The sequence below is a fragment of the Canis lupus genome, chromosome 17, assembly GCF_003254725.2.
Source record: "Canis lupus dingo isolate Sandy chromosome 17, ASM325472v2, whole genome shotgun sequence".
In the NCBI taxonomy this organism is placed as follows: Eukaryota; Metazoa; Chordata; class Mammalia; order Carnivora; family Canidae; genus Canis; species Canis lupus.
Window position 1 is genome coordinate 15,693,669 of NC_064259.1, and position 22,012 is coordinate 15,715,680.

The following is a 22,012-nucleotide window of genomic DNA, read 5'->3' on the forward strand; positions in this document are numbered from 1 at the left end:
AGAACAAGTTTAGTAAAATTTATAAGCCTTTAGGCAGCCCGATCAGGAAAAAAAAATACAAGAGAAGACATGAGACATAAAACATTAGTATCAGGAAAGAGAAGTGATACCTTACAGATGTTACTGATGCCAAAGGATAATCAGGTAATTTTGTAAACAAATTTATGCTAAGAAATTCGACAAGCGATAAAATGAACAGAATCACAAATCTTAAGCTTACTTGAAAACAAACAGCTTGAAAAGTCTTTTATTTATTAAAGGCATTAAATTTGTAATTTAAAGCCTTTTCATAAAGAAAACTCCAGGGCAAGAGGACTTCATTGGTCTATTCTACTTAACATTTAAGGAAAAAATAATATTGATTCTATATAAACTCTTCCAGAAATGACTATGCATATATGGATACTGGATTTTTGACAGAGGTAGCATTTAAGAGCAGCAGAAAACAGAGGGCAAGTGACACAATACTACTTGTCCTTCTACAGTCTCCTCCCTTTTGAGTGCAGGTGGCACCTGTGAATCTGATGATGTATTACCCCCATGATGAGATTACATCATAGAGTAGAGATGACTTTAATCACACACATCCTTCAAAATCTGAGTTTTCCTCTGGCTGGTGGGAGAAGAGGAAGTCAGAGATTCAAAGTGCTAAGAGGACTAGAAGTTTCACTGCTGGTTTGAAGCTGGAGATCACGTGGAAAGGAACAGAGTGACTTCTAGGAGCTGAGAGGGATCCCTGGCTCATAGTGAGCAAGACAGTGGGGACCTCAGTCATAAGGCCACATAAAATGGACTCTTGCCAACAGCCCGAATGAGCTCAGAAGTGGATTTTTGGAAATGCAGGGCCTTAAGGGAGGTTTCTGAGATCCAGGCAACGGTGACTCTTGAGCTGGGTGTGTGTTATATGGGAGTTTACTTTGGGATAATTCATGCAGGTAAAAACATTTATGTTTTAATCAATTTTCTGTAGTGTTATTCCAAAATTAGGAGCAACTTAAAAATGCAAATCACTTGTAAGGAATTTTATATTTCCAAGAGTAAAATTTCTTATCAGAGAATGTACCTTACCCTGTCTTTATTTCTATTCTTTTTTTCCCTGATAATTTCTGATCTAAGTATACTTTTTTTTTTTTTTTTTTTAAAGAAAGTAACATACCAGTTTCCTTTCCAGTAATTGCTCCAAGGAAGCCATCTTTTTCATTCCTCAGAAATGCTCATAACACAACACAGTGGTCAGAAATAATAATACCAAATGGACATGTAATTTCCTAAGGGGAAAACACATTTCTCTTGGCAATGATTGTCAACAGCATTCTCGGAAACCCAGCAGAATTCAGAGTTTCAAGCACCACAGTGAGGGAAATATCCAGGAGCAAGAGTAATGGAAACAAAAACATGAACATGAAGGAAAGAGAATGACTTAGAAGAATGGGAATTGTTTACTTGTTTTTTTCCATTACAAATCTCAATACAGGTACAAAGAAAACAAACTGAGGAGTCTAATATACTATACTTTGCTACTATATCTTCTGAAACCTGCTCATTGTTCAAGGATCACTACAGCACTTCACCTCGCAGGAGAGTGGCTAAGGGGATGAAAGGAGTGGGGGCTGACATTGGAAGACAGAAGGATTTTCATCTCACAAGTCAGATGGCATCATTAAGTTCTCCAAGTATATGTAATCTACAATGGAGAATTGCCTTCTATTGAATTTCATCACCTATCTTGATGCTATTCCGTCCTTCTGGAAAAATCCAAACTCATCTTCAAGCCAAATTCAGTAGTCTTATTCTCTGTTCCTGACCCAGGGAGAACTGATTTCTCCTCTATCTGTTCTCATGAAAGCCCTAACTCTGAGAGTTTAAAATTCTTCACATTTGTCTCCCTGACCATGCTGGAAGTTAACTTAAAGGCAAGAGCTTTATTTATTATTCTTTCCAGGGCTTATCTGAGTACTTGGTTCATGGCAGGTATCCGTAAGGGTGTTAAATAAGATTAGGAGGGACTGAGCTGATGTTGTTTTTTGGAAGAGTTGTAGGGGGGCAGTGGTTGGGAGGAAAAACCTGTTGCTTTCCTGGAAGTGGTGCAAAGCTGATGTTACAGGGGAGCCCAGAACTGGGGGCAGAAACCCAATCACACTGGTGAGCCAAGGAGGGATGTACTGGTATAAACTGGGACAGATCCCTGCAGGTAAGAGGGAGAGTCTAAGGGTTTTTGTTGAGACTGGCCAAAAATTAGGTCTCCTAAAGCACTCGTCTCAGCAGTGAGGGAAAATGCAGAGGGAAGTAAAACCACAATGAGTGATACAATAAGAAGTCTGGGGGAGATGCACAGATAGTTTTCTAAGGTAGAAGTTGGGGACTGGAAGCCAAGTTGTCCTGCTAGTTTGGTGACACGTAATCCAATGCCTCCTGTAGGGTTCCACAGTAGAATGCCTCGGTTTGTTTGATTTTACCATTATTTTCGTTATTATAACCATCCATTTAGTCTGCAAATGGATCACCTTATCTCTGTGACACTGAGTTCACCAAAGGGAAAAACACCACTCAAGGTGTATGATTTTTTTTTAGAAAAAAATAATACAACTTCTTAGAATAGCAGGATAACATACACATACAAATTTCTTTAGAAAGCTATAGTAAAGCTTTCATTGAGTCATTTAATTTTAAACTAGAGATGGTCTAGTATTCTAGTATTGTATCCAATCATTACCTTTTATCCTAAATCCTAATACTGACCATGTACACACACACAAAACTTCTCTGTCATGCTGCATTTCAGGCTAGATTTCTAAGAATTATTAAAGTTGCAGTTGCCTTTTAACAACAGATTTTTTCTAAGCTACACCATAAATAAGAGAATAGGTAGCATGGGAGTCTGGTTTTGTCTTACTCAAAAAATTTTTTCTGAGATTGAGTTAAAAATATTTTGAGAAGAAATGTGTGATTCTTTAGTAAAGGTTATGTGTCAGTTCATTGAAGAGTTCATTTCATATCACTGTATGTGTTTAAAATAGTTATTTCTACACAGATCAAGGAAAGGAAAGATAACACAAGTTTTTTTTTTTTTTTTTTTTTACAAGAATGTATGCAATAAAGTAATATAACCTACCAGGAATGCCCTTTGTCTCTGCACTATGTTTTTCTAGTTAGGTAACTGAAAGGAATTAAAACATCAATTTGGCCTAACTAACGAAAAGACCCTAGAATATTTTTTAAAGTTAATTATCTTGACCTGTGATACTGCTAAGCTAAAATATATTTGCTTTTAGCTTTGATCAGGAAATCCAATTTAGCTGTCTCAGTGAAAAGCCTATTCCTTATGAAGTAGAAGAACATCTATTATAAAGAAAATATGTAGCAGCAAACATTCCAGAATTAAAATTAAAGTAAAAAACCCCATATATTTTCTTTAAAAACAACATTTAAAACAATCTAATTATGTAAATTGATCTGATGGACACTGTGGTAAAGTTTATAAAATATGCTAATTGAATTAGGGCTACTCTCTGAATGCCAGATAGGAACTGATGTTTCACTCACTCAATCTGGGGAAGAAGGCTAATACATGGACTCCCAGCCCAAAGGAAGTGCCATCTTTGCCAAAAGGGCAACAGCATTTGAAATACTTGAATATTTTGGTTCCTTGAATTTTTCGGACCTTACTACAACAAAAAAATATGTGTATAAACTAAAGGATACAGAAAATCAGTGTCTATCTAGATAGGGCAGGATTTATTATCCACTATTTGGACTAGCAAACTTCCTCCATTTGTTTCTGTAAGATTTCTACTGAAGCACAGACATTACATAATGTGCAAACACCGTAAGGCCTACTCAAAGTCAAGCTGGCATGTTAAAGGTCACTGTCTGGGTGACAGTAAAGCCAGGGAAACAGGTCTGCAGGGATGTCACAGATGTTACAGACCACTGAGAATAATCTTGGACCCCGCTTTTTCCTCTTGATTAGCCCTCTCTTTGTGTAACCTAAAAATCATACTTCCGATTCAAGTGGGTTGGTTTGAACACTGATTTACCTCTACCATTCATGGGATACAAGCTTGGGAGGAGGCCACTATTATCTGCAAAAGCCATGGTCTTATGAGTATTGGTCTCTCTCAGCTGGGACCATCTTCCTTTTGTAGTAAGCAAGGTGATGGGAATCACCTAAGGGATAGCCAGGGCAAGCCTGGGCAGAGGCAGTTTCTGTGGTACTTGTTGCAAGAGGAGACAAGGGTGATGGGGGATCCCAAGGGGATCCCAAGGTAGCAAGAGGCTTGCTAGGATGGTTGAAATGCTTGGTTAAGGATCAGCCTAGGATGACTACTGGGAGATTTAATTAAGACACAAATAGACAATGAACCAAGGGTCCAAAGAAAAAAGACAAGTAATTCTCGCCTGCCTTCAAGGTTATACAGACTGAGTGGGAAATATGGAAAAAAAAGAGACCACTGAAGTACTGCTTACATCAGAAGGCCAGATCTAGAACAAAGACAAAAGAAAATCAGAGAAGCAAGGATGGCAGAAATAGGAAAGCTATGCTCTAAAAGTTTGTTTGGACTTTGGATGTTTGGAACAGATATGAAGCAAGGTAGCTGATAGCTCAGTTTACTTTAGAGTGTAATTTGCACATAGTATAACTCTACAGTGCTTGTGCAGAAAAGGAATCCCAGGGTCCCGAAGGAGCAATGTGGCTAGAACGCTTTGGTTTTCTTGAGCCAGGGAAGGTAGAGTGTCATCCAAACTATCTTGTTTCTTGATGCTTGCACTTGGGGCCACTGGAAGACATAGTAGGAGGTCAATCACTATAGCTGAAAGGAAGATTCCTATCCTTCAAGGACAGCTTATGTAGCCCACTTCTCTAAGAGGGTGCTTAGAACTCTGCTGTAGAAAAACTGGAAAACATCTTTATATAATTACCTCTTTTAGTTAAAAACATTAAACACTTGACTATATCTCGTATGTGTTACACAGCCACTAAACATATATAGAAAAACAAATAAAACTTTCGTATACTCTGTGTCCTGGTATGGCTTTAGAAAATATTTCTAAAGAGGTATAAGAAAAGCACAGATAGTTTGATAATCAGTTAGTTTGATAATCAGGCATTCCTATCTAATGCTTATCAGAAACTCAGATGTTTTGAGTGAAGTGTTCTATAAATATCTATTAAGTCCTGTTGGTTGATACTGTGGTTCACTTCTTCTATATCTTTGCTAATTTTCTGTCTTGTTCCTTCAACTGTTGAGAGAGGTGTTCTTAAGTATCTAACTATAATTGTGGATTTGTCCATTACTTCTTTCAGTTCTATCAGTCTTGCTTCATATATTTTGCAACTCTCTTGTTTGGTGTACACATGTTTAGGATTGCTATGTCTTCTATCTTCTTGGTAGATTGAACTTCTTATTGTTATTATGCAGTGTCCCTCTCTGTCCCTTGTAATTTTCTTTGCTCTAAAGTCTACTTTATCTGATTTTAAGACAGTCATTCCTGGTTCCTCTTGATTAATGTTTACATAATGTATCTCTTTCCATTTTTTTACTTTCAATCTACCTGTATAATTATATTTGAACTGAAGGCAGCATATACTTAGGTAATGTTTTTAATCCACTCTGTCAATCTTTGTCTTTTAATTGGTGTATTTTGACCATTTCCATGTAATGTAATTATTGATATGTTAGAAGAGCTTGTACGCCATTTTATTACTTGTTTTCTCTTCATTCTGCTTTTTGTTTTTTTTTGCTTTTTGTTTTTTTTGTTTGTTTGTTTTCTGTGTTTTTTCTCTTTTTTTGTGTGTTTGTGTGTGTGTGTGTGTTTTTTTCTCTTGCCCTTCTACATGTTACTGAATATGCAGGGGGTTTTGGTACTTAGTAGGAAAAAGTACATCCATTCCATCCTTCTAGAAGCAGAATTCTTTGTAGGAAAATGGAATCTCTAATTGGAAAATGCTTTTTATAATTCCTTCTATCGGGTAAAAAGAAAAATGCCCAAAGGAAAAAGAAACTGTAAAGGGAAATAAAATGATTTACTGAAGCATATGTGGAGTAATTTTATTTTTTTTAAAAAATATTATTTATTTAGTTATTCATGAGAGACACAGAGAGAGAGAGAGGCAGAGACACAGGCAGAGGAGGAAGCAGGCTCCATGCGGGGAGCCTGATGTGAGATTCATTCCTGGGACTCCAGGATCATGCCCTGGGCTGAAGGCAGGTGCTAACCACTGAGCCACCCAGGGATCCCCAATTTTATATATGTTTGCCAGAATTTCAAGTGACTTCCATTTGGTCTCAAATAATTTCCAAAGGTATATTGGCCCTTAGAGATCATCTAGTCTAACTTTTGGTCTGATCAATGTCCAAGAACCATACAGCAGAAGGGTTTCTGACATGCAGACAATGCCCTTCTCACTTAGGCCATCTCTTTCTCTTCTATGATAGGAAGGAAGGATAAGGGGTTGGATCAGGTCTTTAAGGGGCCTCTCCAACTTCAGTTTTTGTGATTTTTATAACTTCCCTGAATCTTGCTTCCTTTCTTCCTTTCTCCTCTTCTTCCATTGCTATGCTAGGGTATACTAAAAGAATGGGGGTTGGAGAGAGCATGGAACAGACAAAAATCCACAAATAAAGAAAAGATAATGAACTTTTGGGAGTCCTGCCTTTATAACTGACTGGGGCAAAAAGATGACAATAGCAGCTATGGTAAAAGGAATCTTTAGTATAGTGGTAGACTGCCAAAGTCTAAACACTACCCACTAGTTGTATGACTGTGCAAATCATGTAACTTCTTTATATCTCTGTATTTTCACCTGTAAAATGAGGACAGTAAAATATCCAAAACAGATTAGTTCTGAGGACTACAAGTAAATACCCAGAATGGTGCCATTAGCTGCTGCTGCAATTGTTGTTATATCATTCACTGGAGGCTTATTATAAATAAAATATTATATAGACACTTTGCATATATTATCATGTTTCATCTTACAATAACCTTTTGAGGTATAGATTAAGAAGGGATCATTTTATTATGAAAATAATTGATAAATAGCCTATAAATTAGTATTAACTAAAAAGGTAGCTTACATTTATTTATTTTTTTATTTTTTTAAAGGTAGCTTACATTTAAAAACAAAAATTGAAGCCAAAAACTATAGTAGCAAATATTCCCTGGCACATTCAGAAAATATAATCAGTACAATGACTGTTATTAATTACTTTTGTCATTTAAACTCCTCCAAAAACATGTAAAAGGGAAAATAAAAGCATTGCTTATTCACTCTATGGGAGTATTGAGCCTGGTTTCCTTGGCTGGTTTCTCCTAAGTTCTTACACTGGACTAACAAGGTGTACTCTGGATTCCTATAGAGTCCATATGTACTATATATAGAATTCTCTCCCACCATCTGGCAGCTAGAGTGGAGAATCAGAAGGATAAGTTTTTAAATCAAAGCCTGATGAAAATGAAAATGAAAGCCTCTATGTCTGTTTTTATTTTATGTCTAGTTTTGAGCTTTTAGGAGAAAAATAATTCCTTGCTCGATATTCACTCACTGTCTGAGGTAATTCTGCATTGTGATACAAGAATAAACCTATCCATTTAATTTTTATTTCTTTCATTTATGTATTTTTTAGAATCTTATTTAAATTCAAGCTAGTTAATATATAGCATATTATTAGCTTCAGGGGTAGAATTTAGTGTTTAATCAGGTACATATAACACCCAGGGCTCATTATGTCAAGTGCCCTCCTTAGGGCCCCATCACCCAGTTACCCCATCCCCTCACCCTCCTCCCCTCCAGCATCCCTGAATTTGCTTCCTATAGTTAATATTTTAAAAATTAAGTTAAGAGTCTCTTATGGTTTATCTCCCTCTCTTTATCTATTTATCTTCCCTCCCTTCCCCTATGTTCATCAGTTTCGTTTCTTAAATTCCACATATGAGTGAAATCATATGGTATTTGTCTTTCTCTGACTGACTTATTTAATACATTTTAGTTCCATCCACATCATTGCAAATGGCAAGATTTCATTCTTTAAATCAATGCACAGAAGTCTGTTGCACTTCTATATACCAATAATGAAGCAGCAGAAAGAGAAATCAAGGAATTTATCCCCATTTACAATTGTACCAAAAACTATAAGATACCTAGGAATAAACCCTGAGCCAAGGAGGTAAGAGATCTGTACTCTGAAAACTTAGAACATGTATGAAAGAAATTGAGGAAGACACAAAGAAATGGAAAAAACATATACCTTTTAAAATGTGCTTACCAAGGCAGAATGGTTCTAATATGTTTAGGACCGAAAATTCGCTCTGCAGGTTCATCATTTGAAGAGCAATTCTGATAACAAAGGACTTGATTTTCTCAGGCCATGGTTTAAGTAGAAGGTAGGCAAAAACATAGAGAGCATATCGAAGCCAGCACAGGAGTGGAGTGGCGATCCTGCCATTCGGTGACTCAGACATTCGCTCAATTGTTGGAAAGAGCAGAAAGGAGCGAATTATCTATAATACAAAACATACTTTGATGAGAAGTTTTCTTAAGGGATAACCCACTGTTTTATTGTTTCTTCTATATAGTACAGTACAGGACAAATGACAGGGCTTCAGAATACAACTAAAGATCTGCTGCAAAAAACTACCATCAGCTGTCTTCTCAGTCCACAAGCAATCTGGGGGAGGCATAAGGATGTCCCCTTGAGTTACTGGGGTTAATATTCAGGGTGAGGAACAAATCAGATTCCTAGATAACTTCCTGATTGTGACAGCAATTCACAATCCTTTTGAAAGACCACCAAAATTAGGCATTCATGTTCCATTCTAATATTTATACCACCACACTGCCTAGTGATACCAGAAGAAATCAGAACTACATAAAGAACTTTGGTTCTGGTCATCATTTCTTTTGTTAATTATATTTGGGGATAGTTCACTCTTGATAAGCTTCTCTATTCCTTACTCTTACCAATAAAAGATAATCTTTAATAGGATCAAACATACTTCTGACACCTGATTTAACCTTAGTAAAATGCAGGCTAGAAACAAGGAAAGCTGGGAATCTCTACCTATAAGGGAAAATGTTCAAGGACAAAAATATAATTTCAACTGAATTCATCGGGATATCAGGAAATATATTTTAATAATACTCCACAAGAAAGAGCTTTGCTAAAGCATTTTAAATTTACCATTAGCTACCATATCAATATTTTAAAAATTCATAGATAAAAATAATTTCTATTGTTCTGGATCCAGAAACAAAACACTGCCTGCAGGGGTTCTTCCAATCCCAATTCCGACCTCTGCTCACCTCTTAGGTAACTCCTATCCTGCCTTCCTTACTTTGCTTTACATGAATACTTATTCCTTAATACTATAATCACTTCCTTATCTTGCTTTATATTAATAGTTATTGTCCTGCAGTTGACTGAATTGTGACTCTCCTGAAATCATAAGTTGAAGCCCTAACTCCCAATGTGATTATATGGAGAGAGAAATGAGGTCACAGAGTGGGGCTCCAATAGGTGGGATTAGTATCCTTACAAGGAGATTCACCAGAGAATGAATCTCTTCTCAAGAGGTGGCTCTCTCTTCCCAAGCACACACAAAGAGGTCCGGTGAACACACAATGGAGAAGACAGCCACCCACAGGCCAAGAAGCCTCCCCAGAAACTAACCATCTGGGCAAGCTGATCTTGGACTTTCAGCCTCCAGAACTGAGAAAATGTCAGTTGTTGAAGCCCCTTAGTCTATGGTATTTTGTTATGGCAGTTCAAGCAGACTAATTACATATTCCTTAATATGATAGTTAAATCTTTTGTGAATGAATTTTATATAAATGCAATCAACAGTATGTTTTTGTGTTTTACTTCCTTCACTCAATACTGTTTATAAGATTCGTCCATGTTGATATATGTAGCAACAGCTTATTATCTTGGCTATGTAGTTTTCCACTGTATGAACATACTGCTATTTATCTTACTGATACTATGGACATTTTTATACATGCCTCTTGGTCGCATGTACTTCTGTTGATGGTATCGCTCAAAGTAGAAATACTGTATCATATGGTATGTATAAGTTCAGCTTTATTTATTTTTGAAAATTTATTTATTAATGAGAGATACAGAGAGAGAGAGAGAGAGAAGCAGAGACATAGGCAGAGGGAGAAGCAGGCTCCATGCAGGGAACCTGACGTGGGACTCAATCCTGGGTCTCCAGGATCAGGCCCTGGGCTGAAGGCAGGTGCTAAACTGCTGAGCCACCGGGGCTGCCCAAAGTTCAGCTTTAGTAGATAATTCCAAATAGCTTCCCAACGTAGCTATAAGAATGTCCCCCCATACCAACAGACATGAGAATTCATGCTGTTACATACCTGCACTAAATTTGGTTATGGCAAACTTTGTAATTTTGACTAACCTCATGAATAGCGGTATTTCACTATGGCTTTGTGTTTCTCTGATGACCGGCAAGGTTGAACAGCTTTTATGTTTATGGTTTCTATATCCCTTGAAGTGCTTATTCAAGTCTCTTGCATGCTTTTCTGTTAGGCTGCTTATCACTTTCTTTCTTGACTTGTAGTTTTTTATTTATTTTATTTTATTTTATTATTTTATTTTATTTTATTTTAATTCTAGGTACTCGTCTTTTGTCATGTTGCAGTCCTTGGCTTGCCTGTTCATCTCTGATATTTTTCTTAATGGACATAAGTTCTTAAGTTTGATGGAAGCGAATTTAAATATTTTCTTTTATACTTATTCTTTGTGCCTAGTTTGAAAAATTTCTGTCCAACCTCAAATCATGAAGATACTACTTTTCTCATTCAAAATGCTTCTTTAGAAATTAGGTAAAGCTACCTTTTAACTGAGTCTGTGAGTCTGTTCCTTTGATTTGAGGTACCGGTGATTTGCCATTTCCCTTATGTATTTATATTCCTCCTTCTGGAGGAACTGAGTGCAGTTTTCCTGGTAGAACTGACAGTACAGTACAGGTTTTTGTGGACTCTCATCCTCTACCGTTGACAATCCTTTTCTGTAGTAACCTGTAGGGATGGCATTGCCCAAATGTTCAAGTTGATCTGTAATTCTCACTGATACACAGTCTCTCTAATAAAGAACAAGGACTTGAGGGTAAAACTATGGAGGACTTTTTTCTTTCTAATCATCTTTGTTTTTCCTTGGTCCTGTCAGCTGAGTGCTGAGCCATTTCTTATAGACTTCCTTTTCTCTCAACAGTAGCCGAGATATTGTAGCTGTTTCTCCCTTGGTCACAATAATTTGACTTCTACTAGGTCTCCTCCTCTGTCACATAAGTAAGAATGTGCTGTTCCTTGTGGTCTTGGTGGTAAATAAGACATTCTTTGGGAGTAGGGAGCCATAGCCTCTTCTGATGATTTTTTAAAAATGCTGCTTTGGCAACTTTACATGCAAAATGCTCATAATGTGCTTTTGGAATGAATGTAGGGTTTCAGTTAGAATAGGGGAGTTTCTGCCACCTTGGCATCTTCTTAAGTACAAAGCAGAGAAGATGCTAGATGGACTGTGTGTGCTTAATAAAGGCATCCATGGGGACTTGTGATTCAGATGACTTTGGACTCCAGAGCATCAGGGATGATCCAGAATCTTCCAGTCAGAGCCAGCTGCCTATTTGGCAATGGGTTTACACAAAGATTATATATCAAGATTCACATAAAGGTTATGGAATCTCAGTGAAGTCTGACTAACCAAGAAAAGTCAGTTAAAGGAATTATCTTCCCTGGACACCACTTTCACCATGAATTCCAACTCCATGTATTCAAACACGGACAGAGAAGAAATGAGGTCAGCTCTGGAATCCCAGGACTCTTCTGTTATTCAGTCTTCTTCCCCTCTGGTCCTGATTTCGCTGTAATCAACACAGGGTGAGGACACAGGGTAAGCAGGATGTGAAGCACCAGCATCATAACTGCAGTCCTCTGCCATTGCAGGAGGTGCCCGCAAAGAATCCAACAACTTTCCAGGGTCTCTGGGCCCTTGAACAGGCTTACCCTGCTCTCATATTCAGTGAACAGTGGTATGCTGCTACTTCACCTTTGCCTTTCTGTCCAAAGACAGTCTTTGGGATCGCGGCCAATGGCTCAAAGTCAAACGTGACTGCTGTCACTCTTGGAGACGTGGAATATCCCCTTCAGACTGACAAAAATTAAGAAGTCTAACAATACCAAGTGTTAAAGATGTGGATCAATGAGAACTCTTACACAACGTGGCAATAATAACTATTACACTTTCCTCCTCTGTTTTTGAAAGTACAGGCACTTTAGTAGGTGCCTAGAACTCACGCAGAAAGTAAATTTTTATCATTTTGTTGAATGTTAATAGTTTAATTAGGGGATCTGGCATTTCACTTGGATACCAAGCAGCATGCTTTAAGAGTCTGAGAGGTAGAAATGATGAATTCTCTCAGCAACGGGAATGGTGTTAGAATTAACCACGAATTTTATACCTTCAAATTCAGAAGTCTTTCCCTCTCTTTTGGGTAGCTCTAACATCTGAGTCCTTTTATTCCTTTAAGTGCTACCAATGTTCTATTGGACTTAACAAGACTTGAGAGATTCAAACGGATGGGTTTACACACAGCAATCTTTGGTGCTGGGAGAGGCTGGGTTTCTCATTGCCCTGCTGAGGCCTCCCAGCCGAAGGTCCAAGAAGGAGAGCTGCTTTCCCCAACCACAGGAAAAGTTCTCCCTTGAGGCTGGAAGCAGGTGTGTTAGCAGCTGTGGTGGCCGCACAGGATAAGATGAAGGAACTGACTTCTTGGCTTCAGATGGGCTCTCATTCGCCAGTCGCACCAGGAGCCACAAGAACATGCCACGCCGAGGGAGCCGGGTGGGCCACAGTCCGCAGGCACGGCAGGCTCCCTGGCAGCCAGCATTCTTTAATAGGATTTCCAACAGCTCTGTGATCTAGTCTTCCATACTTTCATTTATAACCTACCTGAAACTGATTGTTATGTGTGCCATGAAATATGGGTCTAATTCAATTTCTTTCCATATGGAAACTCAATTTCCCAGAGCTGTTAACTGTAAAGGCTTCTTCCTGGCTTTTCTGCAGTGACACTCATGGTGTGAATCCCATGTAGATGTGAATGGTTTCTTTTCAGTGTTCTCTGACTCACTCTACTGGTATACCTCTCTAACTCTGTGCCAAGAGCACCGTGTCTTATTTACTAAAGCTTCATAAGATATTTTCATATTTAGGATAGTAAGTTAAACCCCATCATGTTGCTCTTCAAAAATGCCTGCGCTATTTTTGGCTCTCTGCAATTCCATAAACATTTTGGAATTGGCTATTTGACTTCTACATGAATCTCACTGAGATTCTGATTGTACTAAATTTATAAATTAATTTGAGAAGTAGCATCTTTAAAATACTGAGTTTTCCAATCTGAGAACATAGGGATAGTTCTCCTTCATGTCTCTAAAAATGTACATACATTTTATGTGTAGTCATTTTGCGTAACTTTTGTCAGATTATTAGGTACTTATTATTTTAATGCTGTTGTAAATAGGCTATTTTAAAATTTTCACTAAATGGTTGCTGCTTGTATGTATGATATAAAAAATATTTACATGTTGATTTTGTGTCCAGCAAACTTATTAAATAAAGTCCCTTAGTTTTAGTAAGTTGTCTGTAGATTCTTTGGATTTTCTAAGTACATAGTTATATCATTCATATATAATAACAAGGTTACTTCTTCCTTTCATATCCTTGTATCTTTTTTTCTTATATTACCTGAGCTAACCAAAACCTTACTACAACACTGACAGAAATAATTCTTGCTCCTGAATTAAAAAAATTTTTTTTCAATATAATCACAAAACATGATGTGTACTAATACACTTTGTTGGATTAAAAACATTTCCTCTATTCCTAGTTAATTGCTTTTTATTTTATTTATTTTTATTTTTATTTTATTTATGATAGTCACACACACAGAGAGAGAGAGAGAGAGAGAGAGAGAGGCAGAGACACAGGCAGAGGGAGAAGCAGGCTCCATGCACCGGGAGCCCGACGTGGGATTTGATCCCGGGTCTCCAGGATCACGCCCTGGGCCAAAGGCAGGCGCCAAACCGCTGCGCCACCCAGGGATCCCTAGTTAATTGCTTTTTAAAATCATAAATGGATGCTGAATTTTATTAATTACCTTTTTTGTACCTATTGGGATGATTGTATGATTTTTTCCCTTTCATTTATTAACATGGTAAACTATCAATTGATTTTCTAATGTGAAACTAACTTCAATCTCTGGACCACAGTAGTGATATTACCTCTTTCCTTCCTGATATTGACTGTTAGTACCTAACAGAGTAAACTTTTATAATTATGAAGGAATTCTCTTCATTTCTAATATGCTTTTTCCTTAGGGCTTATTTTAATATGAACATGGTTATACCAACTTTCTTTTGCCTAAAATTTATAAAACTTTTCCCACTCTTTCAGATCCTATCTTTTTAAGGCCTTTATTTACAAGTTATATTTGGATTTTTTTCCTCTAATTTGACAATCTTTGTCTTTTAACTAATATGATTAATAGGTTTACTACCTTTTTATTTAAATCATTCCTAATATTTTGGAGCTAAATCTAAAATATAAACCTAAAATCTTACCTTGTTGCTTTTTATTTTTTATAGACCTTCTTATTTTTTTCTTCTTTCTATCTTTTGCAATGAGAGAGACAAATAATTGATAGCAAGTATTAAATAACTGAGTAAACGATACAAAAAGTGATTAAAATATGTATGTAGGGATGCCTGAGTGGCTCAGCAGTTGAGCGTCTGCCTCCAGCTCAGGGCGTGATCCCGGGATGTGGGATTGAGTTCCATATATGGCTCCTTGCAAGGAGCCTACTTCTCCCTTTGCCTATGTCTCTGCCTCTCTCTCTCTGTGTCTCTAATGAATAAATAAAATCTTTAAAAAAAATAAAGCATGTGTGTAAGTCACAAAAATGATTATAATTCTAAAGCAATTAGAGGACAATTTAAGGAATAACAACAAATAATAAAATAATTATTAACAACAATAATAACAGTATGCAAAAATGCATGTTAGTAAACTCAAGTCCATGGTGACATAGGGAAGAAATACAATAATGAAAGGAGACTAGGAATTGCTGGAAGTGGTGCTGTAGTTTAAATCGGGTGTTAAGGGAAGGCTAAAGAAAGATGACAATTGTGCAGCCAGTCATGGAGTGAACTGTAAGATATTTGGAAAAAAAGTATTTCTGTAAATGGAAGGGCAAGTCAAGTGCAAAGCCTGTGAGACAGATCCTAATTTGCTGTGTTGAGCAAAAACACAGAGAACAGTATCGCTGGGATGGTGTGTGTGAAAGGAGAGCAGTTCATGTTGTGATCACAGGAGCAGCACGGGGGACAGAGGATGTAGGGTCTGGTAGGGCTTTGGGTTTTATTGTGAGTAGCTGAGAAGCTGTTGAAGGGTTTTGGAAGCAAGAGTGATCTGTTTGATTTCCATTTTAGTAGAATTATTATATTGTTGTATTGTTAATACTGCATTGTTAATACTGTCTGAAAAGGACTAAATCAGTGAAATTAGACAAGATAAAAAATGAGTAAATACTGGAAAGGTAAAATTACCATTAGTTATGACTTATGTTTAAAACATTAAAAAAACCCACATATAAAAATAGCTACAGACAAATGTAAGAAGAAACGTAGTGCACTTATCTAAAGAAAAGTTTAAAACACAAAGGGAATTCATTTCTTTGTTCTTCTGTTACAAAAGAGATATAAATTTTCCCACTAAATTAATGGACCAATTCATTTCAATCCCAATTAAAATAGTAAAAGATGATTCTTATTTTGAAATTTAATGAATTCTTTTAATGCTCATTTGGAAAATGAAATGCACTAACCACCTAGGAATTCTGAAAAAGAAGAAAAAAAGATTAGCTCTCCTAAATATTGGACAAAGCTGTTTATCAGAAAAAGATCACATAGTTCAGTGGAACATAAAAGAGTCTCAAAACAAACCTGAATACCTGAGGAATTAAATTTATGATAAAAAAAATTTATGATAAAGGCATCTATGGAGAAAAAAAGGAGTTATTCAATAAATGCAGTTGGGAAAACTGGAAAAAAAGAGTTACTTGGAGTAGCAAAGGACTGGAGACTAGAGTTCATAATGAAGAATGGCCCCACATATGGCAGTGTGCCTATACAATGGAATACTATATTACAATGAGATAACAGGTATATTTGCATGTGTTGACAATGAGGATGTACAAATTTTCTTTCTTCTTTGAAACCAGCTGGTTGGGACTGTGAATAAAAGGGAGTTAGCAAGCTTTAAAGGAGACATTCTATGGGTTTGGGCTCATATGCTCTTTGGGCTTTTATTTTTATTTATTTATTTTTGGGGGGCTTTTAATTCTGAAAACACAGAGGCAATTTTGCTTATTTTCAGGTTCTTCAACTGTGTCCTGGAGAATTAATGTCATTGAATAATGCAGTCTCCACCAACTGCAATTGTTCAGCTCTCAATCTTATTTTCTCCATATTAGTAAATAACCAAACCAACTACTATCAGGGATTTGACTAAAAAATAATTCCAGCAAATAATGTGAGATCAGTACATTTAATCTTAATAATCCCCTAAGCCTTCCATCATTTATAAAACAGCACTGTGGATGATAAAGGAAAATATTCAGAACTAGGACCCTCAAGTGCTACAAATTCTTAATTAGGAAAGTAAAACGATTATGTTCTGTTCTATCCTGTTTGTAAAAGCAGAAAAAATATGTTAAATGGGAAAGCTAGAAAGAAATGTTTCTGTTTTTTCCCCTGGTCAACCCACAGTTAAACCAGAACAATCTTAATGAAAATTATCTGCAAGAAGTCTGGTGGCTTAGTCCTTTATGATAACCCATTGCTCATACTAGTTCCAAGTTTATTCACTTCATAACAAGGGCTTCTTTGTGTTTATTAAAGTGTCCTTAAAAAATATAAAGTGTCCTTAAAAGATTTAGAGAATATAAATGGTTAATACAGTTACTGTCATACTAAAAAATACACCATATAGATTCCATACTAGTTATGTAACCCACAGTACAAAGGAACTTCAGACTGATCAAATCAGTTGGCAGAAAGAGGAAGCAATCCATTACTTTGTATAAATGATCCATTACTGTGACCCATGTTAAACAAAACTGCATGCAAGGGAAACTCTAAAAATACATGAGCAACTACAGGGTTACATGTGGTTGATCTATATCAATAACAAAATGAGAATTCAAGTGCACTCTGAAAACATGGGAATGTACTGAAACAATAAGGAAGTTCAAATACATACTCTGAATGCATCATTACCTCTAAAAACTGTAAGAAGACCAAAGATTGTTTATCACAACTAACACTTAGTTGATGAGACTTGTTTTCCTCTCTTGCCTTTGGAGAACAACAGTTATTACCTGTTGGGTGAAACTCCTACTTTTTCTTAGATACCAGAATGGTAACTTCAATGAAATTTATAGTCCAAATTTGATAGGATAAGCCACAGCAACAAGAATTTATTTAATTCATACAGAAACCTACTGGCAAAAAAAAAAAAAATCCCATCAAAGTCAAGGAAGTATACCCAATTTTATAACACAGCTGTTCAGAGGAGGTTTCCAAATCTGTGTACACGACAACACATTTTCTTATGTTACTGTCTCAATAAAGAAAGAACTTCTAGGCTGGCCAGTTCACTCTACTCTACTGAAACATTCTCATCTATTTCACATTCTCATTTGAAATCTACCAGAGTCAATTCTGATGATGAAGCACAACCATGGTTTCTTGAATAGTACAGGAAAATAAATATAAACAATGGGATTTTTCACAGAAGATGCATTTTGGGGATTTGAAATAGTATTTTGATGTTTATTTTTTTCTGAAATTATTATTATTATTAATCATTTTACAGAAAGGAACTTAGGAATGATTTGAAGTGCAGCCATAAGGTAAGATGAATGATGTTCAGGTGTGGATTGTGTAAAATCCGTTTCATTAAATAGGCATTTTTTTAAACAAAGAGTACAATCTAAAGATCACCAATCACTATGCTTACTGTTCAGATAGTATACTAGAGATATATTATATTACAGATATATCATATAGTGTATATATTATTGTTTGGTGACATAATTTCCTGCGGGTGAGTCAATCACTATCATTTTTTGGAAAGATTTTATTTATTTATTCATGGGAGATACAGAGAGAGAGGCAGAGACATAGGCAGAGGGAGAAAAGCAGGCTCCCTTTTGGGAGCCTGATGCGGGACTCAATCCCAGCACTCTGGGATCACGACCAGAGCCAAAGGCAGACGCTCAACCACTGAGCCACCCAAGTGCCCCGAGTCAATCACTATCATTGTTGTTAGAGGCAGGCCAATATTCACAAGTGTTTCAAACTACTTGGCTTTGGAAATGACTAAGCCTGTATCCTAAGAAATAAAGCATGAGATCCTTCAACTAGTGATTGCTGAAAAGGATGATGCCACTTCAACATGTTCTGCTTTAGATGGCATTTAAGGAAATGACCACTTTTACTATTTTCTATTCATATGAATTACACTCATGACCCTCTGGGACAGAGATTTTTCTATACTTTAATTACCTGAATGTAAAAAAAAAAGCCATTCCATGCATTTAATCTACATGTCAGTGTTGCTAATTACAGAGAATGCTTGCATATTTTCAGATAGGTATATTATAGCTTATGATTGATTACATTAAACATTTGAAACATAGGTTCAAAATCTTCCTACAGTCTATTCTTCCCAAACTTTTGTCATTTTATACACTTCACATTTATTTTATTTTGTATGCAAATTACTCTTCTCTTCAGCTTAATATCTCTTGGAATTTCCTTCCTTTTGAGTCTCTCAGATTTGGAATCACAAAGAACTCAAATAAAAAACAGTGATGCTCATAGACCTACCGCAAATTATTCTTCACAGGTTGCTGGGCAGCACAGCCATCTATTACAGAGCATCTGTTATTCCAAACTAAACAGTGTCCTCCAGGTAGCCTCAGTGAATGGTGACAACAGCAAACCCATCCTCATGTCTACACCTACACATTCTCACATCGCTACTTTGGGCCTTTGGCAATTTCAGCTTTCTCTTGGTTTCCAATGGCAAAACTACACAGAATTTGAAAGGATGGTTTTCCTGACCAAAAAAGGTAGTAGCTGGTAATTCCCTAAACTTGGAGCCAGAGTAGTCTATGTGGGTCAGGAAGCAAAACAAAACAAAACACAACATCCCAATTGTTTGTAATGGGATTGGGACTTTTCAAAGTTAGAAACTGGAGTCTTTAAAAGCTTAAGCAAGATGACTGAGAAGGAAAAATCATTAGGTCTATTGCTTGTTTTTTGGTTCATTCGTTCGTTCACTCATTCATTCATGATATACTGGTACCTACAACATACTAATGCTGTGGGGCATTCTGGAGACTCAATTCTGTCTTGTCAATTAGACAAGACAAAGAGTCTGCTTTTAGAGAACCTAAGTCTAAGCAGAGAGACATTAATAATAATGCATGATAGGCTGCATGCTACAGGAAAGAAAGAGTGTAACAGAACCATAAAACGGACACTAGAAACCTCTGATTCATCATGGCCTAGGAACCTCTGAGAAAGGCCTTGGAAAGAGAAAATGACAAATGTACACTGGGTACCTCCATGAGCAAAGTGCTGACAACAGAACTCAGGGTTATTTGGGGAAATCTGTATAAAAGACGACTCCTCATTTAACTTTGCTGAAAGACTGTGAAACACATTCACTTCCATTTCATAAACTAAAGTACCATTTTAATACTTGAACTAAGATGAGGCATCACAGCTTTTCAGACTAAGAGAGAGCAGAACAATGGAAAGGCCCATGGCCAGAGGCACACGCTGGACACGTGTCAATGCACCACCCAGTGTCAGACTATTGCCACAGGAGCTGTCCCAGTTAACACTCCTAGCTTCTCAGGAGTCAAAAGGAAGTCTCAAGGTATTGCTCTCTTGTTTCATTTTATCTGGCAAAAAATAAATCCAACACTCAGGGCAGCTAAGTGTTGCTGGAGACAGAGATTAAAACGGGAAAATGAGCAGTTAATTCACAGCAAAGGGTTAGGCCTAAATAACTAGAATTCAGGCACAAATCCCATTACCAGCTTTGATAACAGAACAGGTAAGGATCTGTTCTCCTTTCAGATCAGGAAAAAAGAGAGAGGTACCAAAGATGTATCTTAACATATTTTCTCTCTCACAGGCCTCTAAAGGGGGTGCTCCTCCTCTCACTGACTCCCAGATACATCAGGTTCTTGAGGGAGCTATCCCTCCTATAGTCTCCCAGGCTGGGCAAACACCCGAGTTAGTTCCTGAGTCCTACCTCTGAGACTCACTGAATTTCTGAGGTCTCAGCTTCTATGAAGCTCACAGAAGGGACAAGAGCCCCTGGGAAGGCCCTTCCTTACCTTCTCTCACAGGGTTGGACTGCACTCTTGGAAAGCCTAAGAACTCTCTGCTCTCAAGAGTATTTGGCATAAAATGACAGGTCACCTATTTATCAATTAAAAACATTTCATGGTATCTGAAAATGCTATACAATGGAAATGGGAGTCATATATTCTGTTACCAGCTCAAAGTTTAGCCAGAAACTAATATTTTATATCTATATTTCTATATATCTATATCTATATTCTGTGTGTGTATATATATATATACACACACATATAAATACATATATAGTGTATATATACCCCTACCCTATACATATGAGAGGAGACAGAGTGTGAGAGGGTTGGGAGAAGAATAATAAGGTAAATGAGGTAAAATATTAACATTTATAAGTGTGGGTAAAGTGTATATGGTGTTCTACATACTATTCTTATTCTTCTAACTCTTCTGTTAATTAAGCCTGAAATTGTTTTCAAATAAAATGTTAAATAATAAAGTACAGTCCACCACTGCCCTCTATCCCCCAGCCACGGCACTTCCAATCCCTTTGATCTTGTCTCACTCTAGCATCACCTTTGAACACATTAATTTCTGTATTTTTCAAGTCTACTACTGTTTCCCCTTAGCAGACTGTGAACTCTGAGAAGGCAGAGCTTCTTTTCCGTTTTGTTCATGGGTATCTTCATGTCCATTACAGGTGCTCAGTGACAGTGCATGGCACCTAGCAGACTGAATGAAGATTGGTCTGGTGGAGGGGCAGTGAGCCTTCCAAGATGACTGCCTCATTCAATACCCCTAAGCAACTCCTCCTCTCCAAGCCCAGCTCAGGACTGCAGGTTTACTCTGTATAGAAACCAAAGGAGAGAGCTTTCTGACCTGGGTACACAGGCACAAAGAAAGGCAGAGTAAAGGGCCCACAGGAGAGAGGGATTAAGTGAGAGCCCAAACACTAAATGCTGAAACTCTCAGATGCAAACACCAGCCTCTGTGCTGTTTTGCTCCGATGCTGCTGCCCTGAGGAAGGAGATTTGGAGAAACTGAATGGCTCTAGACAAAAACCACTGAGTGACATTGAGGAATACCACACACACAAAAAAATGTCAGGATACCTGTCCAATCACCCAGCAGCGAGGCCGGCTAGCTGATAAGGCCCACTCCCACACACAACTTCCTCGGATTTTCAGTGCTTCATTCTTAAATATGAATAGATAACAAAGGAATGTTGGACATTTGAGCAAAGCTTCAATTATGCTAGACAGATCAACAAAAGCAAAACATGAAAACAGGAATTCAGAATGAATCGCAATAGTGCCTGAGTACAACAAAACTCCAAAGGATTTGTTCTCCTTAGATAGAAAGGGAGTGAGCCGTGAAATAAAAAGCACACTACAAAAAGTGAACAGAGACTAAGAAATTATCTTAGAAGTTATTTTTATGAAGGCTGAAAAAAAATTATATAAATTATAAGAAACAGTTGGGAAAATCTCCAATATTTCTCCTGGTAGAGAATGAAAACAGAGGGGGAAGGGAGAAAGA

General features: G+C 37.1%; 1 protein-coding gene across 6 annotated transcripts in view; it reads right to left on the reverse strand.

The window, feature by feature from the left end:
* Positions 1–22,012, reverse strand: part of LDAH (lipid droplet associated hydrolase) — a 104,830-nt gene that overhangs the window by 23,044 nt on the left and 59,774 nt on the right. For 5 of the 6 annotated variants that reach the window (XM_025454551.3, XM_025454552.3, XM_025454554.3 and 2 more), the window contains one exon: positions 8,268–8,502. The exons of the other annotated variant lie outside the window; for it this stretch is intronic. In XM_025454551.3, the coding sequence (XP_025310336.1) occupies positions 8,268–8,502 (235 nt within the window). The remainder of the gene's footprint in view (positions 1–8,267; positions 8,503–22,012) is intronic. 6 annotated transcript variants of the gene reach the window in all.